General features: G+C 38.7%; 1 protein-coding gene across 1 annotated transcript; it reads right to left on the bottom strand.

Annotated features, from left to right (window-relative positions):
• Window positions 1-6,748: 6,748 nt before the first annotated feature.
• On the bottom strand, window positions 6,749-11,809 carry LOC110875240 (TMV resistance protein N). Its single transcript, XM_022123438.2, has 7 exons — window positions 11,331-11,809; window positions 10,131-11,226; window positions 9,748-10,041; window positions 8,945-9,652; window positions 8,027-8,843; window positions 7,291-7,970; window positions 6,749-6,781 (listed from the first exon to the last, which is right to left on the bottom strand). The coding sequence occupies exons 1-7, from the start codon at window positions 11,807-11,809 to the stop codon at window positions 6,749-6,751; spliced, it is 4,107 nt and encodes a 1,368-aa protein (XP_021979130.2).
• Window positions 11,810-23,898: the final 12,089 nt, after the last annotated feature.

The following is a 23,898-nucleotide window of genomic DNA, read 5'->3' as shown; positions in this document are numbered from 1 at the left end:
CAAATCAAAGTCCTCCAACCATTGAGGACTATGATTCTTCAGATGATGAATCAGATGTGAATGACCAGGATGAATCACTTGATGAGACGAAAGGAGTAGAAATTCCAATTGAGAATCATATTCTTTGTGATCCTCCTACTCCTGCCATGCAACCTGTTGCCAAGCAAGTGATAGATCCTGTCAAGGATGTCAAAGATGACAAGGAATGTGTGTCTGCTGTTAAGAGCAATAACTTGTTGTATACTTTAGTCGGTGATAGTAAAATTTATTCAGACAAAGATTTTCCAATAAAAAATGTCAATAAATCTTTGATTGATAAAGTGTTTGAAGATACTACAAACCAGTTTTTGGGAAAGACAATTCCAGGAGTCATTGTAACTCAATGTGACCCAATTCCAAAAGCTAAAATCAGAAAACAATTTGGAAAACAGAAATCACCGACAAAGCAACAACCAATTGCTGTTAAGGGTAAACAACCACAACGAGCTCCAAAGCCAAAGGGTAAGGTTGATTAAAGGAGCTCGTTACAAGAAGAAAACAAAAGACGTTAAGTTTGTGGCCTCCAAAGGTACTGATAAAGTGGAGACTTTTGAAAATAAATCAAATACCGATCGATTTTGTACAAAAAGCCAACATTTTGAAACGTAACAGTGATAACAATTACACCCAACAGACAAACGGGTGTGAAGCTAGTACCTCTGGGTCTACAACTTCTACGTCAGGTCGTCGATCAGATTATCCTAAGTTTGTTGAAAGGAGAACGTGTTTTAAATGTGGGAAGTTTGGGCACATCATTAAAGACTGCACAAACTTGCCCAAACCAAATTTTGTTGAAAGAACCCCTTCTGAACAAGGTCACTCACAACGTCGTCCTGTTTCTCCAAAACATGATAAAAGAACTGTTAAGGAACAAGAAACGAAACAACGACGTCAAAACATCAAAGCTGTTGAAAAGGTTTTAAAATCTGAAGTCAAAACGGTTAAAAGGAAACCTAGTTTGTCACAACCATTAAAACCAGAAATTGTACATAATACACAATCTGGTAAGCAAAAACAAGCTTGGAAACCTAAAACGGGTGAAGGTTCAGGGGGAGGCGTGAAATTTCCAAATCATCAAGAGATTGAAATTACATTTCTTGATTCTCAGGGGCAACCCAAGTCTATGAAGGCTTGGGTCCCCCTCTCCAACTAATCTCTGAGTAAGTGTGCAGGAAGTTCCAGGAGGAACTATCGATAGTCATAGGATTATTGATAGTGGAATATCCTTGCACAGGATAGGCGACAGAAGAAATTGTTGCCTTTGATGGAGAGAAAAAGAAAGGGGAAACAGAGTTGTCTGTTGAAAGAAATTGATAACTTCGACAAAATGAAAAATCATTCCAAAAGTGTGATTGTTAAAGGCTTTGATCGGGTCCTCGGGATAGATTCAAATAAAAATGTACGCACCTGCAGCACATCTGAAGTTCACAATCGACAAAATGAACGTGCAGTGTACATTTCCTTGCGGTGTGATTGATGAAAATGTGTTTGTTGAACAAACCAACCGGGTGTGCGGATGCCTTGGTGTGGATTGAACAACCGCACACTACTTCTGAAGGAGAAAGACAAAGACCTTCGCTGGTGCAATGTGGAAGACCAGCCGGAACCAAAGGTTTATGATCTTGCTGCTGTCAAGAGATTTCTCAGTAGCTACAAAAATCGGCTTTGAAGTCCACACCGGGTGGATATCCAGTTTGGGAGAGCACTTAGATTCCTTGCAATGCATGAAACAGTTGCAGAATACGGTTTTAAATTTCTAATCTCTCCTATACTTGTTGATTTTTAAGCTGCTTTATAAATTATTATCATCTTATACAGCACTCTTTAGCCTGACACGTTGAACTCAAATATCACCTCACACGTGATTGTTTCACTATGAAACTCGTCAATGTTGTCATGGTGCACACCGATTACCGACATGCCAACTGATTTTTCCAAAATTCGATAAAATCGATTCTGATTAAAATTAATTTTGGTAAACGGCATTGAGGTAAAACATGAGTTAACTGACATCGGGAAATCGTTTTTTTTTTTTTTTTTTTTTTTGTAAATACCTTTGTGTTTTTAAATTTATCTTAGTTTGTTGATTTTAGGGGGAGTAAATCCAAATTTGAAAATCCAAAAACATCGAAAAATTTCAAAAACACAAAAACAATAGAAAATCAAAAATGAGTTTCCTGGCGAGATAAAGAGAATATGATTGTACATCAGTGGCCTGTCTAAACCTCTTCGAACCAAATGCAAAATGAAAAACGATAAGCAGCTCTATATAAGATGTATCGGTAGGCTCACAATCATTTTAAAGTGTGCAGGGTGATATAAACCTTAATCGACTGAAGACCAGGTGGGAACCATTCATTGGCATATGGTCTTAGTACCGAAATTTTGTTTGAGAGATTGCCGAGGTTCTGAGATATTCGGTCTTTATGCTGCTTATCATCTGGGTATCATGGTTGTTTCTTTTACCGAAAAAAAACGGGGACGCAAGTCTAGATCTTCCATGATACTATACATACGTGTACATATTGCATTCGACCTCAATAAGTGATAAACAATCACATGTCCAAACAAATAAGTGATAAAATATCACATCTATCCGGGAGTCAAGTTCGTCTCTCTGCTGTACGAAAGTACTGACCTGTTCACGGACTTGCTCCTGTGCCCTCATCCATCGAAAATCAAGTTCCTCATCAATAAGTGATTCTATCACATAGGGCTTGGTTTTCAAATCAAAATAAGTGAGTATCTCACATTCTTCTATACGGTCAAACAGATGATAATCGGTATACTCACCGATAAGATGAACCCTCGTGCATACCTTGATACGGGAATGTCATGATGTGGATGAACACCGGTCGGTAAGTATAGATCATACCTTAACGTATCCCCTCGCCATGATTACATCTGATAAGTTGAGCTTATGTGGACAACAATACCGATAATCGTTATAGGATGCTTATCCTAATGTTAACTAATTGAACAACAAGAGCGTTTTGGCGTAACCGTACACTAATATGATTCTCTTACCCTCGAAATTCGCAAAAAGAATGTCTGTAAATATTTGTTTACTGCTTTCGTTTCTGCATCTTTGTATATATTTACTTATTGTTTTCCGTCTTTACATTTGAAAAATGAAAAATTCCAAAAAGATTTTAGGTGTGTTTTAATATAAACTTTAGAAAATCCAAAAAGATTTTGCTTCTAGTTTATTTTTGATTGACCGATGTTGGAACTCGAGTCTATCCTACCCAAAATCCTGATCGTAAGCTGGAAAACAATTGCACCTTTATAAACAATCGAAGTTAACAAGTTTTGAAAGTTAAAGGATTAAAATTGAACAATTTTTTTTTAAACTTTCAAACTGTTGTCGGTAGGTAGTTGATTGAGACTTGATCTCTCATGTGTCGTTTGTTTATAGAAACTATATTCCAAGCGGTTGTTCTCATTATGCGTTTAGATTTCTTGCGTGTGCAGATGCTAAAGGCGAGGAGAACATGTTCGATGACAAGCCTTGGAATGAAGACACGACGTGAAGGCACTCAAAAGATAAAGATGATCGAGTTGCCACTGACTTTTCATCAACACCACAAGGATCTGAAGAATTAAAGATCAAAAGATTCACGAGCATGACTCAATGGAGAGTTCATTCTAAGGGGGAGTTTGTTAATACACTTCCTAAATTAAATGGGAGTTTGTTGTACACTTTCTTCTTACGACGCGTGAAGACTTTGAAGATCCTCCGACATGAAAGACACAGAAGACGAACAATCACAGAAGACGAACCATCATGAGTAGCGTCCAAGGGGGAGTTTGTTGATACACTTTATGTGGACGCGACTCGGCTCGGTTCGACTTGGTTTTGACACGGTTAGGTCCGGCTCAAGCCCGACGTCACGACATTCCTCCGTCGTGCGCCCCAGAGTTCGTCACGCGAAGCACGGAGAGCCGCGACATTTCCCGCACGATACATCACCATGACATCATCATGTGATGTCATGATGATGTCACATGGATGAAAAAGTTAACAAAACATTCAAAGTGAATTCTATGTCGACGAAACATAATTTGTTTCGTCGACTAGTGTGTTTCGCCGAGGTCCAGCCCTGTTTCGTCGCCTGTTGGGCTTCTTCAGGCCCAGTGTCTGACCCAAATGTGTTTCGTCGAGTTCTTTGTGTTTCGTCATAGTCTGTGTCTGTTTTAGTATAAATAGGTCTCATAGTTTCTGGGTGAAACTTGGACATGAGAGACCTGTGAGACTTAGTGAAACTCTCTAAACATTGTTTGTATATGTTTCGGGTTGTACTCATCCCTAATCAATAGATATTGAATCTTTTGGTTACGTGTGTTATTATCTTACACTTTGTTTGGTTTGCACCGTCACGGGAATTCCGCACCCGTTACCGTGTTCTTGATAAACAAGGATAGGTTTACGTTATCGATCCACCGGAAAAATGGGACCTACATTCTTTTATTTTGTTTGGAGCTTACTACTTATTACAAACTTTTATCAATAGTTATGTGTTAGTGTTTTTAACATGTAAATCACTTGATAACACTTTTTACCATATAAAAATGTTTTATTGTGGAGATTATTTAGTAATAAAAAAATATCGAACACTTTAAAAAACATACTAAATTAGAGTTTGTGATGAATTATTAGTGCCTATCATATAAAAAAACCCTGCCATTCTAGCTATAGCCGGGTGGTAGAGGCTCTTGCCTTTTAGAAAAAAGACTATAGTTCAAATCATAGCATTGAAGATAATTTAATATTTATGAGTGTTGTTTGAGGTAATTGAATATTTATTGTTCTAGTTTAAGTAGACCTGACCCTCAATTCAAACCTTCTTGGGCTTTTTTGTGTGATGACCCAATACTTCACTAATCCATCGTTGGTTAATACCAAAAAAATAACTTCGCCAAAATATAAATGTTAACCAACAATTAGATTGATAATTCGTTTAAGCCCACTTGTAACTTCAAATCATGTTTTAAATGAAGCCTTCAACTTGATATATTCTCATTCTTCTAACTTATTTTTCGTTGGTTCCCTTTTTATTCTTCAATGCATCATTTTATTTGTAAAAATAAAAAACATTTCTTAAACACTTGTAATGTATTGCTAGTTTCCTTGGTAATGATCAATTTTCCAATGCTTATTAATTATTATTGTTCGTGACCGCTCCACACCTACAAAAACATTAAAAACTATCAAAACCAGATTCTGTTCACTAACCAAGTGTTTCACAAAATAATCTTACATGCATGGTCGAAATGCATAAATGCTATGATAATAAATGCTAAAAACATGATATAATGCCCAAAAATGAAACTAACAAAATTCTCATTGTAAATCTTAGTTTAACGGGCAATTAACACATAAGAATACCCATTTGGGGTTGCTGCTACAATCCTTTCAATAACTTAAATATTCAAAAGTACCAAAACTCGACCCATACGGGACGAATGAAGATAGTGCATTAGATGAAATCGCCTGGTCTCGATCAATTGCTTCAACAACATCTGTGCTAAAACTTCTTGTTTTATACTCTTTTAAGTTTGAAATTATATTAGAATGGGTTATTGGATTTTAATAATCCTAAGTTTCACCAGTTGGCCAATAATAATCTTAACTTTAAAAATTCCCTCCAATAATCTCAACTTGTAAAAGTTTGGCCGCCATTGATCCTTTTCTAACATAGGTACACTTAAATCAATTAAGAAGTCTTTAGGTGTAATTGAATCTATTGAGGAGACTAAATTCTTATATGTTTGAAAAGGATAAATGGCGGCCAAACTTTACAAGTTGGGATTATTGGAGGGAATTTTTAAAGTTATGATTATTATCGACCAACTGGTGAAACTTAGGATTATTAAAGTCCAATAACCCTATTAGAATTAGTCCTCCAGCTTTCCAGCATATACCTTCCAACCGACAAACTATCTACAAACGCACCACTCAACTATCTTTTTTTTTTTGAAAAGTAAACTTCATTAAACATGCCTCCGACCCAAACGGGCAAAAGGCAGACATATACACACCTCCGACCCAAACGGGCAAGAGGCCACGATTACAACATATACAAAGGGACTTTACACTAATCCACCCAACGGATGGATTTAAAGGAAGACTTATTTTTCAACCATACAAAACCTCTAGATTTAACTTCCCCAATAATGTCTTGCGAGCTACATCTTTTATTTTGGAATACCATCTCGTTCCTCCCTCTCCAAAAACTCCAACATGTTACTAAAATGAGGCCATGAATAATCTCCGTAGCATTCTTCCCCATTTGAAGATGTTTGTGAGCTTCCATAAGATATTTGGAAAAAAACATAAAGTGGACGGATATTACACCAAACACAAAAGCTCATCCAAACTCTATTCGCGAATAAGCATGCCGTGAATAAATGCTCAACCGATTCGTCCTGCTCCTCACAGAAAATGCAGCAAACCGATATTATATCCTGAAATTAACCTTTATTCACCAGATGCTAACAATCCGTAATCAACCTATATTATATCCTGAAATTTGAAATTATAATCAAAACAAGTCAAAATTCAAAACACAATTTATAGGAGATAATATACAGGAAGCCAACATATACACATCAATAATTAAGAAACTTACAGAATACCTGTTACAATATTTGTTTTGTGAATCGAATCAGCTCCAATGAGTCTTTCAGGAATGTAAAACCATACAACTCAAGCAGCAGCCAGACCATACAATATCATAACCTGCATTCAATTGATTCGGGAAACTATAGAAATAAGAACTTGTTTCTCATGAAAACATGGTGTAACATACCAGAAATTATAAACCAAACATTCTAAACCTCTAAAACTTGAAATCCCCAACACATAATCAATCTGGGAAAACGATAATACTTCAAATCTCTAAAACTTGATCGATCAATACATCTACTAATACTTGTGTTTCAACATATGATTGCCTGAAATTACAGACTTAAACATCCAAGACCTGATACATTTATAAAGCACAAACATACATCTGACTGTTTGAACATCAATTAACATAATGCATTAATTTTAAGAAAGCATACCTTGATATCACTGATATATTTAAGGAAATCACAAACTTGATGAAATATGCTTGATTGATTGCTTCAACATGATTGCCCGAAAGGGTCAGAACCTTTTTGATGTACGTAGGACGAAGCTGTGTATTCTGAGATTTCTTTCAAGCATGTAAAACCATAGCTCAAAAGCCGCAACCTAGACCATACAATACACAGATCTTTCAACTGAAATATGCTGTGCGGAAGACGACCTATGCCCGAACCTTCTATATTTAACGTTTCCAAACATTCTACACCTCCGAGTTCCCCTGGCAAATTCTTGACTTGAGTACAAAAGGAGAGATTTAAACTTTTTAAACATTTCATGCTACAGATGCTGTTCGGAATATCTCGTAAGGACATACACTGTGTTAGATCTAACTCCTCTAAAGTCTCTAATCTGCCAAGATCCTTTGGTAACTGCTCCAGAAGCCAACAAGATTTAAGATTAAGATATTTTAGATGCTTCAACATACAAATGTTATCTGGAATATCTTGTAAGGACATACACTGTGTTAGATCTAAGTCCTCTAAACTCTCTAATCTGCCAAGATCCTTTGGTAACTGCTCCAGAAGCGAACAAGATTTAAGATTAAGATATTTCAGATGCTTCAACATACAAATGTTATCTGGAAGATGTTTAATCTCTTTCATGCACAAAGTTAACTTCTCTAGCACTTCTAACTGACTCAGATCCTTTGGGAACTGCTTCAGACGCCAACAAGATTCAAGATTAAGAGATTTCAGATGCTTCAACATACAAATGTTATCTGGAATATCTTGTAAGGACATACAATCTGTTAGGTCTAAACCTCTAAACTCTCTAATCTGCCAAGATCCTTTGGTAACTGCTCCAGAAGCCAACAAGATTTAAGTTTAAGAGATTTCAGATGCTTCAACATACAAATGTTATCTGGAAGATGCTTAATCTCTTTCATGCACAAAGTTAGCTTCTCTGGCCCTTCTAACTGCCACAGATCCTTGGGCGCCTCTGGAATACTGCCTATAAGGGTAAGCTCTCCTAAACCTTGTAGACCACAAATAGTTGCTGAAAAAGACTCAAGGAATGTGCAAGCACATAAACCAAAAGAAATGAGCTTCTCAACATTTCCACTACAATCAGAAGATAAGTGTCGAGGCTCATCATATCGACATTTAACATGAAACTTTGGCAAATTATTGTTGGGATGCAATGGACATATATCTGTGGACTCTACAATCAGTTGTAACTTAACCAATTGATGAGGAGGAAAATAAGTATACAGTTTGTAATAAAAAAAAGATTCTAAGCTATTACAACCATTTAAATTTAAGTGGTAAAGATTGTTTAAACATCCCATTGGAGCAAGAATTTCTTGAAGATAATAACAGTCTTGAAGAATTAACTGTTCGAGTTGTGGAGTCAACCCAAGGTTAAGGTTACTCACCTTAGAAGCACTGAGGTTGAGATATTTGAGATGTGGAAATTCAACGAGCATGTGGAGTTCTACCAAGTTATAACATCTACTAAGATCTAATTTCGAAATATTTGGAGTCAGCCCAAGGTTGAAGTTACTTAACTCTAAACCAGACAAGTTGAGGAATTTGAGCTTTGGACATGCATAAGGCATGTGGAATTCAACAAAGTTTTGATAGTCAGCAAGATCTAAAGTCTCGAGATTTGGAGTCAGCACAAGGTTAAGGTTACTCGCCTTAGAATTGCTGAGCTTGAGCGATTTTAGCTTTGGACATTCACAAGGCATGTGCAATTCAACAAAGTTTTTACAACCACCAAGATCTAAAGTCTCAGATTTGGAGTCAGCACAAGGTTAAGGTTACTCACCTTAGAATTGCTGAGCTTGAGGGATTTTAGCTTTTGACATTCAAAAGGTATGTGTAATTCAACAAAGTTTTCACAACCACCAAGATCTAAAGTCTCGAGATTTGGAGTCAGCACAAGGTTAAGGTTACTCACCTTAGAATTGCTGAGCTTGAGGGATTTTAGCTTTGGACATTCAAAAGGCATGTGTAATTCAACAAAGTATTCACAACCACCAAGATCTAAAGTCTCGAGATTTGGAGTCAGCACAAGGTTAAACTTATTCACCTTAGAAGAACATAGAGTGAGGAATTTTAGCTTTGGGAATTCAAAAGGCATGTGTAATTCAACAAAGTTTGTACAACCACCAAGATCTAAAGTCTCGAGATTTTGGTATTCAGAAGGCATGTGGAGTTCTACCAAGTCTGAACAATTTGAAAGATCTAACTTTTCCAGACTTGGAGTCATCACAAGGTTAAGGTTACTCACCATAGAAGAACGTAGGTCGATGAATTTTAGCTTTGGACATTCAACAGGCATGTGGAGTTGTGCAAAGTTATAACAGTGATTCAGATTTAACGTCTCGAGATATGGACATCCTTTAAGCATGTTGAGTTCTACAAAGGCCTCACATTCTTCAAGATGTAGTGTTTCAAGATTTGGAGTCATCTCAAGGTCAAAGCTTATCAAATCTGAACAACTGAGGTGAAGAAATCTTAGTTTATTAAGAACCTATCATAAGGAAAAAAGAGGATTAACGTGAGTATAATCACAAAATATAGCATAATAATGAATCATGCTAAACAACCAATCCACCAATAATCTACCTTCCTTTCTCCCCCTCCCCATAATTGAGAGATATTGCTGGACTGCATTTGAAGGTAAACAAGCATGTTTGCTTGAAATGTTTTAGGTAAACACTCAAAAGGGTATCCACTCCAATATAGACTTCGTAAGGTGTTTGGTAAGTATTGATCAATCTGACCAGTTTCCAATGATGAGAAAGCTGTACCACCCACGTGAAGGAATCTAAGTCCCTTCATCTTTCTAAACCCTTTCATAGTTGTAGCTATATCAAGAGATGAATCATCTAGCATTACACTTCTAGTTGCTTCAGTACCCTGCAAATAAAAGAGCTAACATGAAACTTTTGTCCTAACAGATAGAATTTGGTTGGGTTTTCTATCTTAAAAATAAACTTAAATCTTACCAACTCATCAACCAATACATCTTCTATTTCCTCTTTAATCCATAATCGACTATGTTTGCCAGGCTCATCAGGATGCAAACGGCGAACGATATTCATGCCCATTTCTTCAATACGATCATGCATACCTAAATAGCCTTTATCTGAAACAGTAATCAATGATTTCTGTTCTAGAACTTTTAAAGCAATACGAGCATGGAATCCACAGCTTTCAAGTACTCTGATTGCATGGTCTTTTAAATTTCCTTTCAATATGCATGCAATTTCTAGGAATATTTCTTTGTGATCATTCTCTAGTCCAGTATAGCTTATTTCCAATCTTTTCAAAGTTAGCTCTTCAGGAATTGTTTTTAGTCTTTTTATGGCATCATCCCATTCACATTCAGTTTTACCACAAAGAGATGAACCCAACACTTTTATTGTTAAGGGAAGACCACCAGCATAATGTACAACTTTTTCTGATAGCTCTTTATACCCTTCAATTGGACTCTCTTTGCCAAATGCATACTTACGAAAGAGGCGAATTCCTTCTTCATGTGATAACAGATTGACATCATGAATAGACTTCACTCGGTGGGCTATCAACACATGCCTGTCCCTTGTTGTGATGATGATAGTACTTCCAGCCTTAAACCAAGTACGATCACCTGCTAACGCCTCAAGCTGCTCGATATCATCCACATCATCCAGAACAACAAGTATCTTTCTACTACCCATCATTTTTTTCATCATATTTTTTCCTTCAGAAACGCTTGTTACATCAATCCCTCCATCATTTAACACATCTTTAAGGACCTGTTTTTGCAATTTCTTCAAACCAGAGCCTTTTGAAGCTTCTCTAACATTCTCTACAAAGCTTTTACCTTCAAACCAAATGGAGATGTGATCAAAAACAGCTCTAGCCAAAGTTGTCTTTCCACCACCTCCAATCCCCTTGATCCCTATCATCCGAACATCATCAGAACCATTTTCTAAGGATGAAACTACATGCTTTACACGGGTCTCCATGCCTATTAATTTTTCATCAACACTTGTATCAATGAAACGTAGCTCTAGCGAAATGTCTTCAACAATTTTTTGAATAAATTTGGCTTCATGCCTGTGTATTAAAGAATATTAAATTAGATTACTCAAACCCCCCATGAACAATTAATTTCAATTTATAACGTACAATTATAGATTACTATATCAAGAAGAAATTACCCATCAAATGTAGTTTTTAACTCTCTCCCAGACAGATCAGCTGCTTCTTTCATAGCATTTCTCCATATTCCAGCAGCCTCTTTCTTTTCATGCTTGGCAAAGGCTTCTTTGACTGCCCCACTTTGGTGGCGGACTTCGGTGGGTTCCACATTAAAGAAAACAGGGTAAGCAGTCCGCCCATCCGTCTTGTGGCACTCGATAATCTTTACGAGCTCGTCTAAGCACCACGACGACGATGCGTAGTTCTTGGAGAATACAATGATGTAAATTCTCGAGTCTTCAATGGATCTCATGAGCTGATCATTGATCCTTTTCCCTTTCTCGATTTTCTCATCATCTTTGTAAGTTATAATGCCTCTTTGGTTAAGAGCATGATAGAGATGATCAACAAAGGTCTTACGAGTATCTTCACCCCGGAAGCTCAAAAATACATCATACTTGAAGCTCTTTTGAACTGATGAAGCTGAAGTAGATGCCATTGAATGTATGCTTGAAGGATCAAAACAAATGAAATCTTTATTTATTCAGGAAATTAATATGAGCTAATAAGAGATTAGTAGCAGAGAAAGTGTTTAAAAATGTTGGTGCACTTGTGTCTGTACTTTGTCTGTATTCGGTCACGATGTAAACGATGTCCTTGTAAGTCATGTAAGTTGACCAAGTCAACCGTCCTCCTGGTTTGACTCAGTCAACAGTAAGTAAACTTGTTGAAAGTTGTCTGGCTCGAAGGATGAGTGATCGAAGGATAATGTAGATCCTTCGATCACCTCGAAAGATATGCTTCGACTGATGGTCCTCGAAGGATGATCCTTCGAGGTTCCTGCTAATCCTTCGAAAGCATTGTATCCGAAAGATGATCCTTCGGACCATCTATCGGATCCTTCGAGCAGACCTGCTGAGCTGGGTATATATACCCATGCAGTGTATGTGTGTAAGTTAGTTCTGCCATTTGCACATCCGAGAGATAGAGAGTGTTGAGAGCATTCTGTCCAGAACTCACACACACACTGAGAGAGTTTATAGAACATTTCTGTAAACATTGAGCTTGTAACCGAACCCTCATTGCATTAATACAAGTTGTGTTAATCGGTGAACTTGTGTGTTTGTTTCTCTACTTGCTACTAACTCGGTTTGCTTGCTAGCTTGGATTCCGCACTCGCTAGTAGGTTTGTATAACAAGGTTTAGGTTCGTAATCCTCCGCGAAAAGGGACCTACAAGTGGTATCAGAGCCTCGCTCTTTACCTTGTTTAAAACCGGGTTTTTACAAGTTTTGGTGTGTCGAAACACTTGGTTTTGCACCTGTTTTTACTTGTTTTCTTGCATTTTCTTTGAGTAAAAACGTGTCTAAACTAACCGGGAGTGTTTAAAGTGGGGTTGGGTAACTTAAAAACTTGTTTTTGAGTGATTTGGTGAATTCCGGCAATATTCCGGTTAAGGTTCCGGTCACCGGTTTCTGGGTTAAGTTTACCATTTTGGGTAAGTTCTTGTTTGAAAATCTTGGTTGGTAGGAAAGTTGTCAGCCTGCCATACCCTTTTGCCGAAAGTTGACTTACCAACCCATCACCTTTTCACCAACCTTTCACATCAGATCAGTTTGTGTCAGAACCTCTCAAAAGATATCTTTCGACATCGAAAGACTATCCTTCGACATCTTTCGATCAAGGAAGGCTCGAAAGATTACCATCCTTCGACCCATCCTTCGAAGTCTGAATCATATCCTTCGAGAAAGGAATCTAATCGAAAGACAAGTGTCCGAAAGATAAGGATTTAGCTCGAAAGATAAGGATCTTTCAAAGGAGAATCCTTCGAGCTCTTGAATCTTTCGAAATCATTGTTCGAGACTCAACAGTAATCTTTCGAGTACTGTTGATCCTTCGAACAATAGTTGATCTTTCGATTGTGGTCAGTTTGTTGTTAACAAGTTTCTGTGATTTCAGATCCTTCGACCAGGGTCCTTCGACTGGGAGTGATCTTTCGGGTGCTCATCATCTTTCGTGACTTGGACATAGAATTTATTTTTCTTGTCAAAGATGAATCCAAGTTGGTGGGGAAGTCCGGCTCCAGACAGTGGAAAATACATGAATACCAGTCAATCTCCATCATGGGCCGAATCTCCGGTATCTACATCCTCACAAACAAATGCCACTCCAGCTGGTCAATGGGCGTTTGTTTCAAATCAAACTCCGAGTATTCAAAGTCTTCTACTAAGCGAAAGTGAAACCGGAAGTTTGAACAGGCCTCCAAAGTTGATGCATCTTAATGAATATCCGGGATGGGTTGATCGTTTCCATACATACATTCTTGGTCAAAATACAGAGTTATGGTTGCGGTTCACTACGGAATTCGATCAAACTATCGAGGTTGCTGCTTCTTCGACAGCTACATTTGCCGATCTTCCTGATGATCAAAAGAAGACGTATGATTTAGAAAAGAAAGCATACGCTATTCTCACTCAAGCACTGAGCAAGGATATTTATCATCAGTTCGTCAGTTTCAAGACCACGAAGAAGCTGTGGGATGCATTGAAGACAAGAGGAGTAGGTAATGAAGCCACACGTCAACTACGACGAGATCTACTGAAGAAAGAATTCGATGGCTTCACATGTATGGATAAGGAGTCATTGGGAGATATGACAAGCCGTTTCTATCACCTACTTACTGAGCTGACCAACTTTGAAGTCACAACGACTCCAACAGAGGTGGTAAAGAAGTTTGCCGATGCATTGCCTCCTCAATGGAATAACTTCCTGGAAATCTTGAAGTACAACGGAACGTTGAAAACAACAAATATCAACGATTTCGTGCAGCTTCTGGAGAACAAGGATCAGGAAGAAACGTTGAAGGCAAAAAGAGTTGCAGTGCCACAGAATCCAGAGATGTATTATGGCACCTCCACTACTTCATCTGCAAAAACCGGTTCACATGCTCCACTTCAAACGGCGTTTGTCACAAGCACGGATATGTATGGCAATCCAGTGCAAGTTCCTGTAAAGCCGCCTCCAACCACAGATCTGTATGGAAATCCAATACAACCACCTCCTCCTCCTCCTGCTCAACAACCACAATATGCGTGTTATGGAGGAACATCATCTGCTGCAGGTCAACAATCAAAGTCCAATACAGTACAGCTCGACACGTCAAGCTTCTCTAAAATCAGTGTAGAAGTAGCTAAGGAACACATGGAGCTGCTTAACACTGTAGTGAGCGCGTACTGTGGGTTGATAGAAGGTCAGATTGGAAACATTAATCTGACACAAGAAGATTACAGGCAGATTGATAAGGAAGAGATGGACTTGATGGACATCAAGTGGGCCTTTGCGAGTGCTGTGAGAAGAGCAAAGGATTGGATGGAAAGTACTGGCAGAACCAGCTTGGAAAGTAAGCGAGACACCAAGTATGGGTTCGATAAGCAGGCTGTTAAGTGCTTCAACTGTGGTGAACGGGGCCATTTTAAAAGGGAATGTACAAAGCCAGCACAGCACGGGAATCAAAATCCCTTCAGAAACCGAGGCAACCAGCAGAATCAGAACAGAAATACTGAGCGTTCATTGGTGCCTGCAAATAACCAAACCAACCGAGCACTTGCAGTTCAGGTGGATGAAGGTTGTGACTGGTCAATCCAGTTGGGTAGTGATGCTCCTGATGAAACAGCATGTTTTGCTCAGATTGTGAAGGAGCTAGTTCACACCAGTGGTAGAGAATCTTCTGCCAGTGGTGGTGAATCGTCTGAAGATGAAGACTCTTCTGGTTATAGCAGGAGTGCTGATGAAGAATCATCCAGTTCTGGTGATGATTATGTGGGTGAGACATCGAATGCAGCAATCGATGCAGATATTGATGAACTCTTGGAGGAAGCTGCAGCAGAAACTCAACGAAGATCTATTTTGGTGGATCAAGCTGCTTATACTTCGTCTTCTCTCCATTCAGCCTTTATGGCTAATGTCGACGGTTCATCAAGTCAGGTATGTGTCGATGAACCCACTGCTGTTAATTGTGATGAATGTGCTAGGTTGCATGCTAGATGTGCTGAAATGGAGAAAAGTATGTCTGAGTTGCAAGGCAAACATGATGTTTTACAAGCTAGTTTGTTTGACTTGCAAGACAAACATACTACTGTGAATGAGAATTTGAGTGACTTGCAAAGTAAGCATGACGCTTTGCAAGAGAAATATGATGTGACATTCATCCACAATCAGAAGTTGACTGTGGATCTCTCTAAATGCACAGAAGCCAACATGTTTTATGAAAACCATGAAAAAGAATTTAAGTCAGTAATTGAAACATTAAAGAAGGATAAAACTGAACTGACTAAAATGGTTTCAAGAAAACAAACTGATATTAATTTGTATATATCTCGCCTTGAGAGTATGCAAAAAGAGATGGCTTGTGTGAAAACCGAAAGTGATGCGATCCAACTCAAGCTAGACAGTTATTTGAGTTCTAGCTATGTGTTAGATCACATCATTGACGTTCAGAAGGAAAAGAGAGATGTCACATGCATAGGCTACAAGAAGTGTCCACCACCAGTGAGACATAATTATGACGCCATGCCTGATGAAGAGGACAGAGTTTTCTTTGAACCTTCTGTGCCTCTAGATGTTAAGGAGTTTGCTGCAGGACTCGGATACCAAAAGGAAGTATCCTCAGATTCAGATGTGTCAGCAGATACATTTGTGAGTGCTGAACAGAATCAAGATCCTCCGGTTGTGATTGAGGATGCTGATTCGTCTGATGATGAATCTGACGATACTGTCCCAGCAAAGTCTGATGCGGTAGCCAAAAATGAGGACATACCTCTTGAGAATCACATTCTATGTGATCCCCCTGTTCAACCCGCTAAGACTGTTGCAACTGAGTCCTCATCTGCAGAAGAGCCGGAGAGTGTGAATTTGCTGTACACTCTAGTTGGTGATGATAAAATTTACTCAGACAAAGATTTTCCCATTAAGAATGTTAATCAATCCTTAATCTGCAAAGTCTTTGAGAATTCGACGAGTAAGTTCTTGGGAAAGGCAGGACCTAAAGTTACAGTCACACAGTGTCCTCCAATCCCAAAGGCTGAAGTTCGAAAGCAATTTGGCAACAAGAAATTGCCAACAGTGCCAACACAGCAAAATCACACCAAACCCAAAGGTAAAACACCGGCTCAAGCTGACAAGAAGCCGAACCAAAAGAAGAAGAAAAAGGTTAACTTTGTGAAATCGACGGGAACGGACAAAATTGAAAAGTTTGAAAATCAATCTAACTTAGATTTTGTCAAGAAAGCTATTGTCGAGAAAAGAAATGAACCAAGTAGTTCAAAACCTAGTACCTCGGGTTCACAAAGTTCAACATCATCGGCTAGACGATCACATGATTCTTCGGGGTTTGTAGAACGAAGATCATGTTTTGAGTGTGGAACCATTGGGCACATTATTAGAAACTGTCCATATCTTCATAAGCAGAAAGGAAAGGTTGATGATCCCCGTGGCAAAACTGACCGTAAGCCAACTGTTTCCACAAAACAAGATCCCCGCCTTGTAAAAGAAAGGGAAAAGAAACAGAAACGCCAACAGGTCAAAAAGATAGAAAAAGCGATTAAAACCGATGCGGTTCAAAAACAATCTGTTGCTGTAAAACCAGAAACTTCTACAATTTCAAACAATCAAGAAGTTAAAATTTTAAAGAAAGATACTGGTAAAACAAAACAGACATGGAAACCTAAATCGGTTACTGAATCAGGGGGACCATCACAATTTACCAATCATCAAAGACAAGAAGTTATTGTTATTGATGAAAATGGAAGACCCAAGACCACAATGGCTTGGGTCCCCATCTCCAACTAATCATTTGAGTTCATGTGCAGGGTGCTTCAGGAGGAACTATCAGTAGTCACTGGATTGTTGATAGTGGGGCATCCAGGCACATGACGGGCGACATGAAGCTTCTCTACGACGTTAAATCTATTAGAGGAGGTTATGTTGCTTTTGCTGGAGATAAAGGTGGATACATTACAGGTGAAGGAATGATATCTAACGGGATTGTCAGCTTTGACAAGATCAATTTTGTGCAACAACTTGATCACAATCTTCTTAGTGTTTCTCAAATCTGTGACAAGAAATTTTCAGTACACTTTGATGCTAATGGATGTTATGTGCTGAAACCCGGCTTCAAAATTCCAAAAGAATGGATTCTCTTGTCGGCTCCAAGGATAAATGATTTGTACGTCCTTGACATGAGCCAGGCTATTACTACGTCTGCACAAGCAACTTGTTTCGTTTCTAAAGCCACAGAAAAAGACACTATCTCTTGGCACAGACGAATGGGTCACATTCACTTACGAAAAATGAATCATTTGGTTTCAAATGAATTGGTGAATGGTGTTCCTCTCAAAAATTTCCATCTTCAAGACATCTGTGTTTCGTGCCAGAAAGGAAAGCAAACAAAGAAGAAGCACCCTACAAAGAAGATCAACACAGTGGCAGTTCCTCTTGAACGTTTGCACATGGATTTGTTCGGTCCTGTCAAGCACAAGAGTATTCGGGGTGATCAATACTGCCTCGTGGTTACTGATGATTATTCAAGATTTTCTTGGGTTGCGTTCATGGCACACAAGAGTGAAACCTTTGGTATTATCAAAAACTTGATCATTCAGATTGAGAATTTGTATAAGTTAAAGGTTAGACGGATACGTAGCGACAATGGAACTGAATTTAAAAATCATTCCATGACGGAGTTCTGCACTTCAAAGGGTATTCTTCATGAGTTTAGTGCAGCTTATACTCCTCAACAGAATGGTGTCGCTGAACGTAAGAACCGCACATTGATCGAGACTGCTAGGACAATGTTGGTAGAGTCCCAGTTACCCATTCCATTCTGGACTGAAGCTGTGGCCTCTGCATGTTACACATTGAACAGAGTCCTTACAGTCAAAAGACACAACAAGACCTGCTTTGAGCTTCTTCAAAAACGGAAACCAGATTTGTCTTATCTAGAACCGTTTGGAGCTCCATGCACAATCATCGATCCTAATGGAAAGTTTGGGGCAAGAGCAATTGATGGATACTTTCTTGGGTATGCCACCCCTAACTTACGAGTCTGGAATCTAGAGACTAAAAGGGTCGAGGAATGGTCTGAGGTCAGAGTACAAAGGCACACCTTGCCAGTCAAAAATCCGGGTCAACCTTGGATGTTTGAGTATGATGACTTCTTCAATTCGATCAATGTTGAAGCCGTTGAAGAAAATGCTGCGGCTAGGATGTTTTTCGAGAGTGACAATGCAACAGTTTCACCGGTGGTTCGTCCAATTCTTGTTAATCAAGAACCATCTTCTTCGGTGAACAATAATACTCTCAACAATGAGGATTTTCATGATGCAAACGAATTGAACGAATCTTCAGAGGATGATGAATTTCTAGATGCAGATCAAGAAGCTCCTACAACAGCAGTTCATGGTACTTCAGAGGGTACTCCTCCAGTGGATACACATAGAACAGCTGAGACTACTGCATCATCCTCTTCGTCAATTCCGGGTCTTGAATTGGTTGTTGATCTTAATCTTAACAACCTGGGTATAAATGTTCCAGTTCCAGATAATCCAGAAACAAGGATTCATAATACCCATCCTCAACAAAACATCATTGGAAATGTGCAAAGTGGCGTACAAACAAGAAACATGTTGCGAAACAACAACAATGCAGGCTTGTATGCAGCTATTCGAGAATCCGGGCAACAAAACGACTGGTCCTTCGCGTGTTATGTCTCACAAGAAGAACCAAGAACGTGGAAAGAAGCCTTGAAAGATAACGCTTGGGTTGAAGCAATGCAGGAAGAACTGCAACAATTCCAGAAGCTGGGTGTCTGGAAACTCGTAGAGAAACCTGCTGGATACAAGAAGATTGGTGCCCGTTGGGTTTTCAAATGCAAAAAGGATGACCGCGGAGTTGTTATCCGAAACAAAGCTCGTTTAGTCGTTCAAGGTTTTCGTCAGATTGAAGGGATCGACTACAACGAAGTCTATGCACCAGTGGCACGTCTCGAAGCAATTCGAATCTTTCTAGCCTATGCGTCCTTCAAAGGATTCAAGGTCTATCAGATGGACGTGAAAAGTGCATTTTTACACGGTGTGGTTGAAGAAGAGGTGTACGTCGAACAGCCTCCAGGTTTTGAAGATCCTATCCATCCCGATCGGGTTTGGTTGCTCAACAAAGCTCTTTATGGTCTTCATCAAGCACCACGAGCTTGGTATGCAACCTTATCACACTATCTGCTGGAGAACGGTTTTCGTAGAGGTCTTATCGACTATACTCTTTTCATCAAAGAACAAGATGGAGATCTTCTTCTGGTACAGGTATACGTTGATGACATTATTTTTGGTTCTACTAATGATGTTTTGTGTAGGGAATTCGAGCGCATCATGCAGGATAAATCCGAGATGAGTGCTATGGGGGAGATGACTTTCTTCTTGGGCCTACAAGTACAACAAACGGAGTCTGGGATATTCATCCATCAGACCAAATATGTTGGTGACATCTTGAGCCGGTTCCAGATGTCTGATGCAACGCCCATTGGTACCCCATTGCCAATTAATCACGGAATTACTCCAGACTTGAAGGGAGAAGCTGTTAGCCCTTCTATTTATCGCGCCATGATCGGATCTCTCATGTACCTCACAGCATCAAGGCCAGACATAATGTACCCAACGTGCCTGCTTGCTAGATATCAAGTTAACCCGAAGGCCTCACATCTCGCTGCTGTTAAAAGGATTTTTCGTTATTTGAAGGCGTACCCTGACACCGGTCTGTGGTACCCTAGGGATAATAACTTTGAATTGGTAGCTTTCAGTGATTCTGATTTTGGCGGATGCAAAATCGACGGCAAGTCCACAACGGCTGGATGTCAGTTCTTAGGAAATCGCCTAGTCACATGGCAGTGCAAGAAGCAGACGTGTGTAGCTACCTCAACATGCGAAGCTGAATACATTGCTGCCTCAAGTTGTTGCTCCCAAGTTCTTTGGATCCAACAACAAATGCGGGACTACGGTTTTGAATTCCTAACTACTCCTATTTACGTTGATAATTCTGCTGCTTTAGATATCACTAGAAATCCTGTGCAGCATTCAAAGACCAAACACATCGAAATCAAATATCACTTCATACGTGATTGCTTTGAGAAAAGGCTAATCGATGTTGTTAAGGTCCACACCGATGACCAACGTGCCGACTTATTTACCAAAGCTTTTGACAAATCAAGATTTGACTTTTTATTATTGGTAAACGGCATTAAGGTCAAGCAAGAGTAAAACCAACATCGGAAAATCATTTTTGTAAATATCTTTGTGTGTTTTTAAATTTATCTTAGTTTATTGATTTTAGGGGGAGTAAATCCAAAAATCTGAAAATCCAAAAACATCGAAAAAGTTCAAAAACACAAAAACAATAGAAAATCAAAAATGAGTTTCCTGGCGAGCAAAAGAGAAAATGATAGTACATCAGTGGTCTATCCATACCTCTTTAAACCTTAAATGAAAAACGATAAGCAGCTCTATATAAGATGTATCGGTAGGCTCACAATCATTTTAAAGTGTGCAGGGTGATATAAATCTTAACTGACTGAAGACCAGGTGGGAACCATTCATTGGCATATGGTCTTAGTACCGAAATTTCGTTTGATAGATTGCCGAGGTTCTGAGATATTCGGTCTTTATGCTGCTTATCATCTGGGTATCATGGTTGTATCTTTTACCGAAAAATAACGGGGACGCAAGTCTAGATCTTCCATGATACTATACATACGTGTACATATTACATACTGCATTCGACCTCAATAAGTGATAAACAATCACATGTCCAAAACAAATAAGTGATAAAATATCACATTTATCCGGGTGTCAAGTTCGTCTCTCTGCTGTACGGAAGTACTGACCTGTTCACGGACTTGCACCTGTGCCCTCATGCATACGAAAATCAAGTTCCTCATCAATAAGTGATTTTATCACATAGGGCTTGTTTTCAAATCAAAATAAGTGAGTATCTCACAATTTATACGGTCAAACAGATGATAATCGGTATACTCACCGGTAAGATGAACTCTCGTGCATACCTTGATACGGGAATGTGTCGTGATGTGGATGAACACCGGTCGGTAAGTATAAATCATACATTAACGTATCCTCTAAACATGATTACATCTGATAAGTTGAGCTTAAGTGGATAACAATACCGATAATTGTTATAGGATGCTTATCTTAATGTTAACTAACTGAACAACAAGAGTATTTTGGCATGACCGTACACTGATATGATTCTCTTACCCTCGAAACTCGCAAAAAGAACGTCTGTATATATTTATTTACTGCTTAACTTTTATTATTTCTTTTAAACAGTTTCGTCGTTTGGTGCATATCAGCACGACATTAGCGGTGATGTCGTTTGATAACACTCAAAGGATTTTAACTTGTTGTCTTTTAGTCTCAAAAATACCAAAAAGATTTTAGGAGTGTTTTAATATAAACTTTATAAAAGCCAAAAAGATTTTATTTCTACTTAATTTTCGATCGTACGATGTTGGAGCTCAAGTCTTCGTTACCTGAAACCTGACTGAAAACCGAATTGACTAAATCTTCATAAACGGTCAAAAAAATTTGCATGTTTGAAAGTTAAAAACTAAAGTTGACAAATTTAAACTTTCAAACTGTCGGACGGTGTTTGATTGTGACATGGTCATTCGTGTGTCATTTGTTCATACTATATTCCAAGCAGTTGTTCTCATTATGCGTTTAGATTTCTTGCATGTGCAGATTCTAAAGGCTGGGAGAACATAGTCGATGACAAGCTCTGGAATGAAGACACAACGAGAAGGCACTCAAAAGATGAAGATGATCGAGTTGCCGTTGGCCATCATCAACACCACAAGGATCTCACTTCATAAAGTTAGAGTATTTCACGAGCATAACTCAAGGGGGAGCTTATGTTAAGGGGGAGTTTGTCAACACACTTCCTACATGATACGGGTAGTTTGTTGATACACTCTCTGCTTTCAAGACGTGAAGACTTTGAAGATCCTCCGACATTGAAGACTTGAAAGGACATCAGAGTTTTGATAACTCGAAGACCAAAGACCGTCGAAGTTCAAGACGAGTCTACAACCATAGAAGATAAAGACAAAGCTACAGCCAAGGGGGAGTTTGTTGGTGCACTTGTGTCTGTACTTTGTCTGTATTCGGTCACGATGTAAACGATGTCCTTGTAAGTCATGTAAGTTGACCAAGTCAACCGTCCTCCTGGTTTGACTCAGTCAACAGTAAGTAAACTTGTTGAAAGTTGTCTGGCTCGAAGGATGAGTGATCGAAGGATAATGTAGATCCTTCGATCACCTCGAAAGATATGCTTCGACTGATGGTCCTCGAAGGATGATCCTTCGAGGTTCCTGCTAATCCTTCGAAAGCATTGTATCCGAAAGATGATCCTTCGGACCATCTATCGGATCCTTCGAGCAGACCTGCTGAGCTGGGTATATATACCCATGCAGTGTATGTGTGTAAGTTAGTTCTGCCATTTGCACATCCGAGAGATAGAGAGTGTTGAGAGCATTCTGTCCAGAACTCACACACACACTGAGAGAGTTTATAGAACATTTCTGTAAACATTGAGCTTGTAACCGAACCCTCATTGCATTAATACAAGTTGTGTTAATCGGTGAACTTGTGTGTTTGTTTCTCTACTTGCTACTAACTCGGTTTGCTTGCTAGCTTGGATTCCGCACTCGCTAGTAGGTTTGTATAACAAGGTTTAGGTTCGTAATCCTCCGCGAAAAGGGACCTACAAAAAAACTTTATGATGGGTTGGAGAAAAAAAGGTTCAAATTTGCAGAATAGAAAAAGATAAAGATAATAAAGATACGAAGTGCACTAATCCTCCTTTATAATTATTGATTACGCGTGAAGACCATTCACCATTGTTGTGGTATTAATATATTTCACATGGTTAAAAGCATTTTCTTGACTTTATGGGTGCTAAAGGTAGCATGTTTAATGCTATCATGAGTTCCCTGGTAATCTTTAACAGTGATTTACTTTATAAATTATTTTACATGATGTTACTTTATAAATTATTTTTCAAATGGTGGCTTGGATTCACAATAATTAAACATGAAATAAAATATAGAGGTTTTATGCGTATATATTTTTTTAGAAAAAGTATAGGGTTTTAGAGGTTTACCTTAATGCAGAGTGAAGACCCAAATATGGTATCGAATGGTTCGTTCGGCTAGGCTTGGTCCGGGGATCCGGACTTGCGTCATCACAGTGAGAGAGAGCAGATCATTGGAAATTCTAAATTAAGTCGTAATTATAAATGCAATTTTTTTTGATAATATATTCGTTTTTATGGTTTTTTGCACAACTTTCATTGAAACCGAGTAGTATACGCAATAGAGTATCTCTTTTATAGCGTAAGCTATTGCGAGTGTTAGTATTGTACCGGTAACGTAACGAACCAAACTGGTACCTTACCAAGAATATCGATACCAAGTGGATTTCGCCTAAACAATATTGATGTTCGTGTCGGTACTATTAGAACCATTATTGAT

This window comes from Helianthus annuus, chromosome 9 (genome assembly GCF_002127325.2).
Source record: "Helianthus annuus cultivar XRQ/B chromosome 9, HanXRQr2.0-SUNRISE, whole genome shotgun sequence".
Classification (NCBI taxonomy): domain Eukaryota; kingdom Viridiplantae; phylum Streptophyta; class Magnoliopsida; order Asterales; family Asteraceae; genus Helianthus; species Helianthus annuus.
Note: the sequence above shows the minus strand (reverse complement) of the source record. Positions and strands in the feature narration are given on the sequence as shown.

What these genes read in the sequence shown, in the direction of transcription:
- LOC110875240 (XM_022123438.2), bottom strand. Translation starts at nt 11,809, where the DNA reads ATGGCATCTACTTCAGCTTCATCAGTTCAAAAGAGCTTCAAGTATGAT. An exon ending in ATGTATTGGTTGATGAGTTG is followed by an intron (nt 10,042 to 10,130) that starts GTAAGATTTAAG and finishes TTTTATTTGCAG; the next exon opens with GGTACTGAAGCAACTAGAAG. An exon ending in AGTTGAAAGATCTGTGTATT is followed by an intron (nt 6,782 to 7,290) that starts GTATGGTCTAGG and finishes AATTGAATGCAG; the next exon opens with GTTATGATATTGTATGGTCT.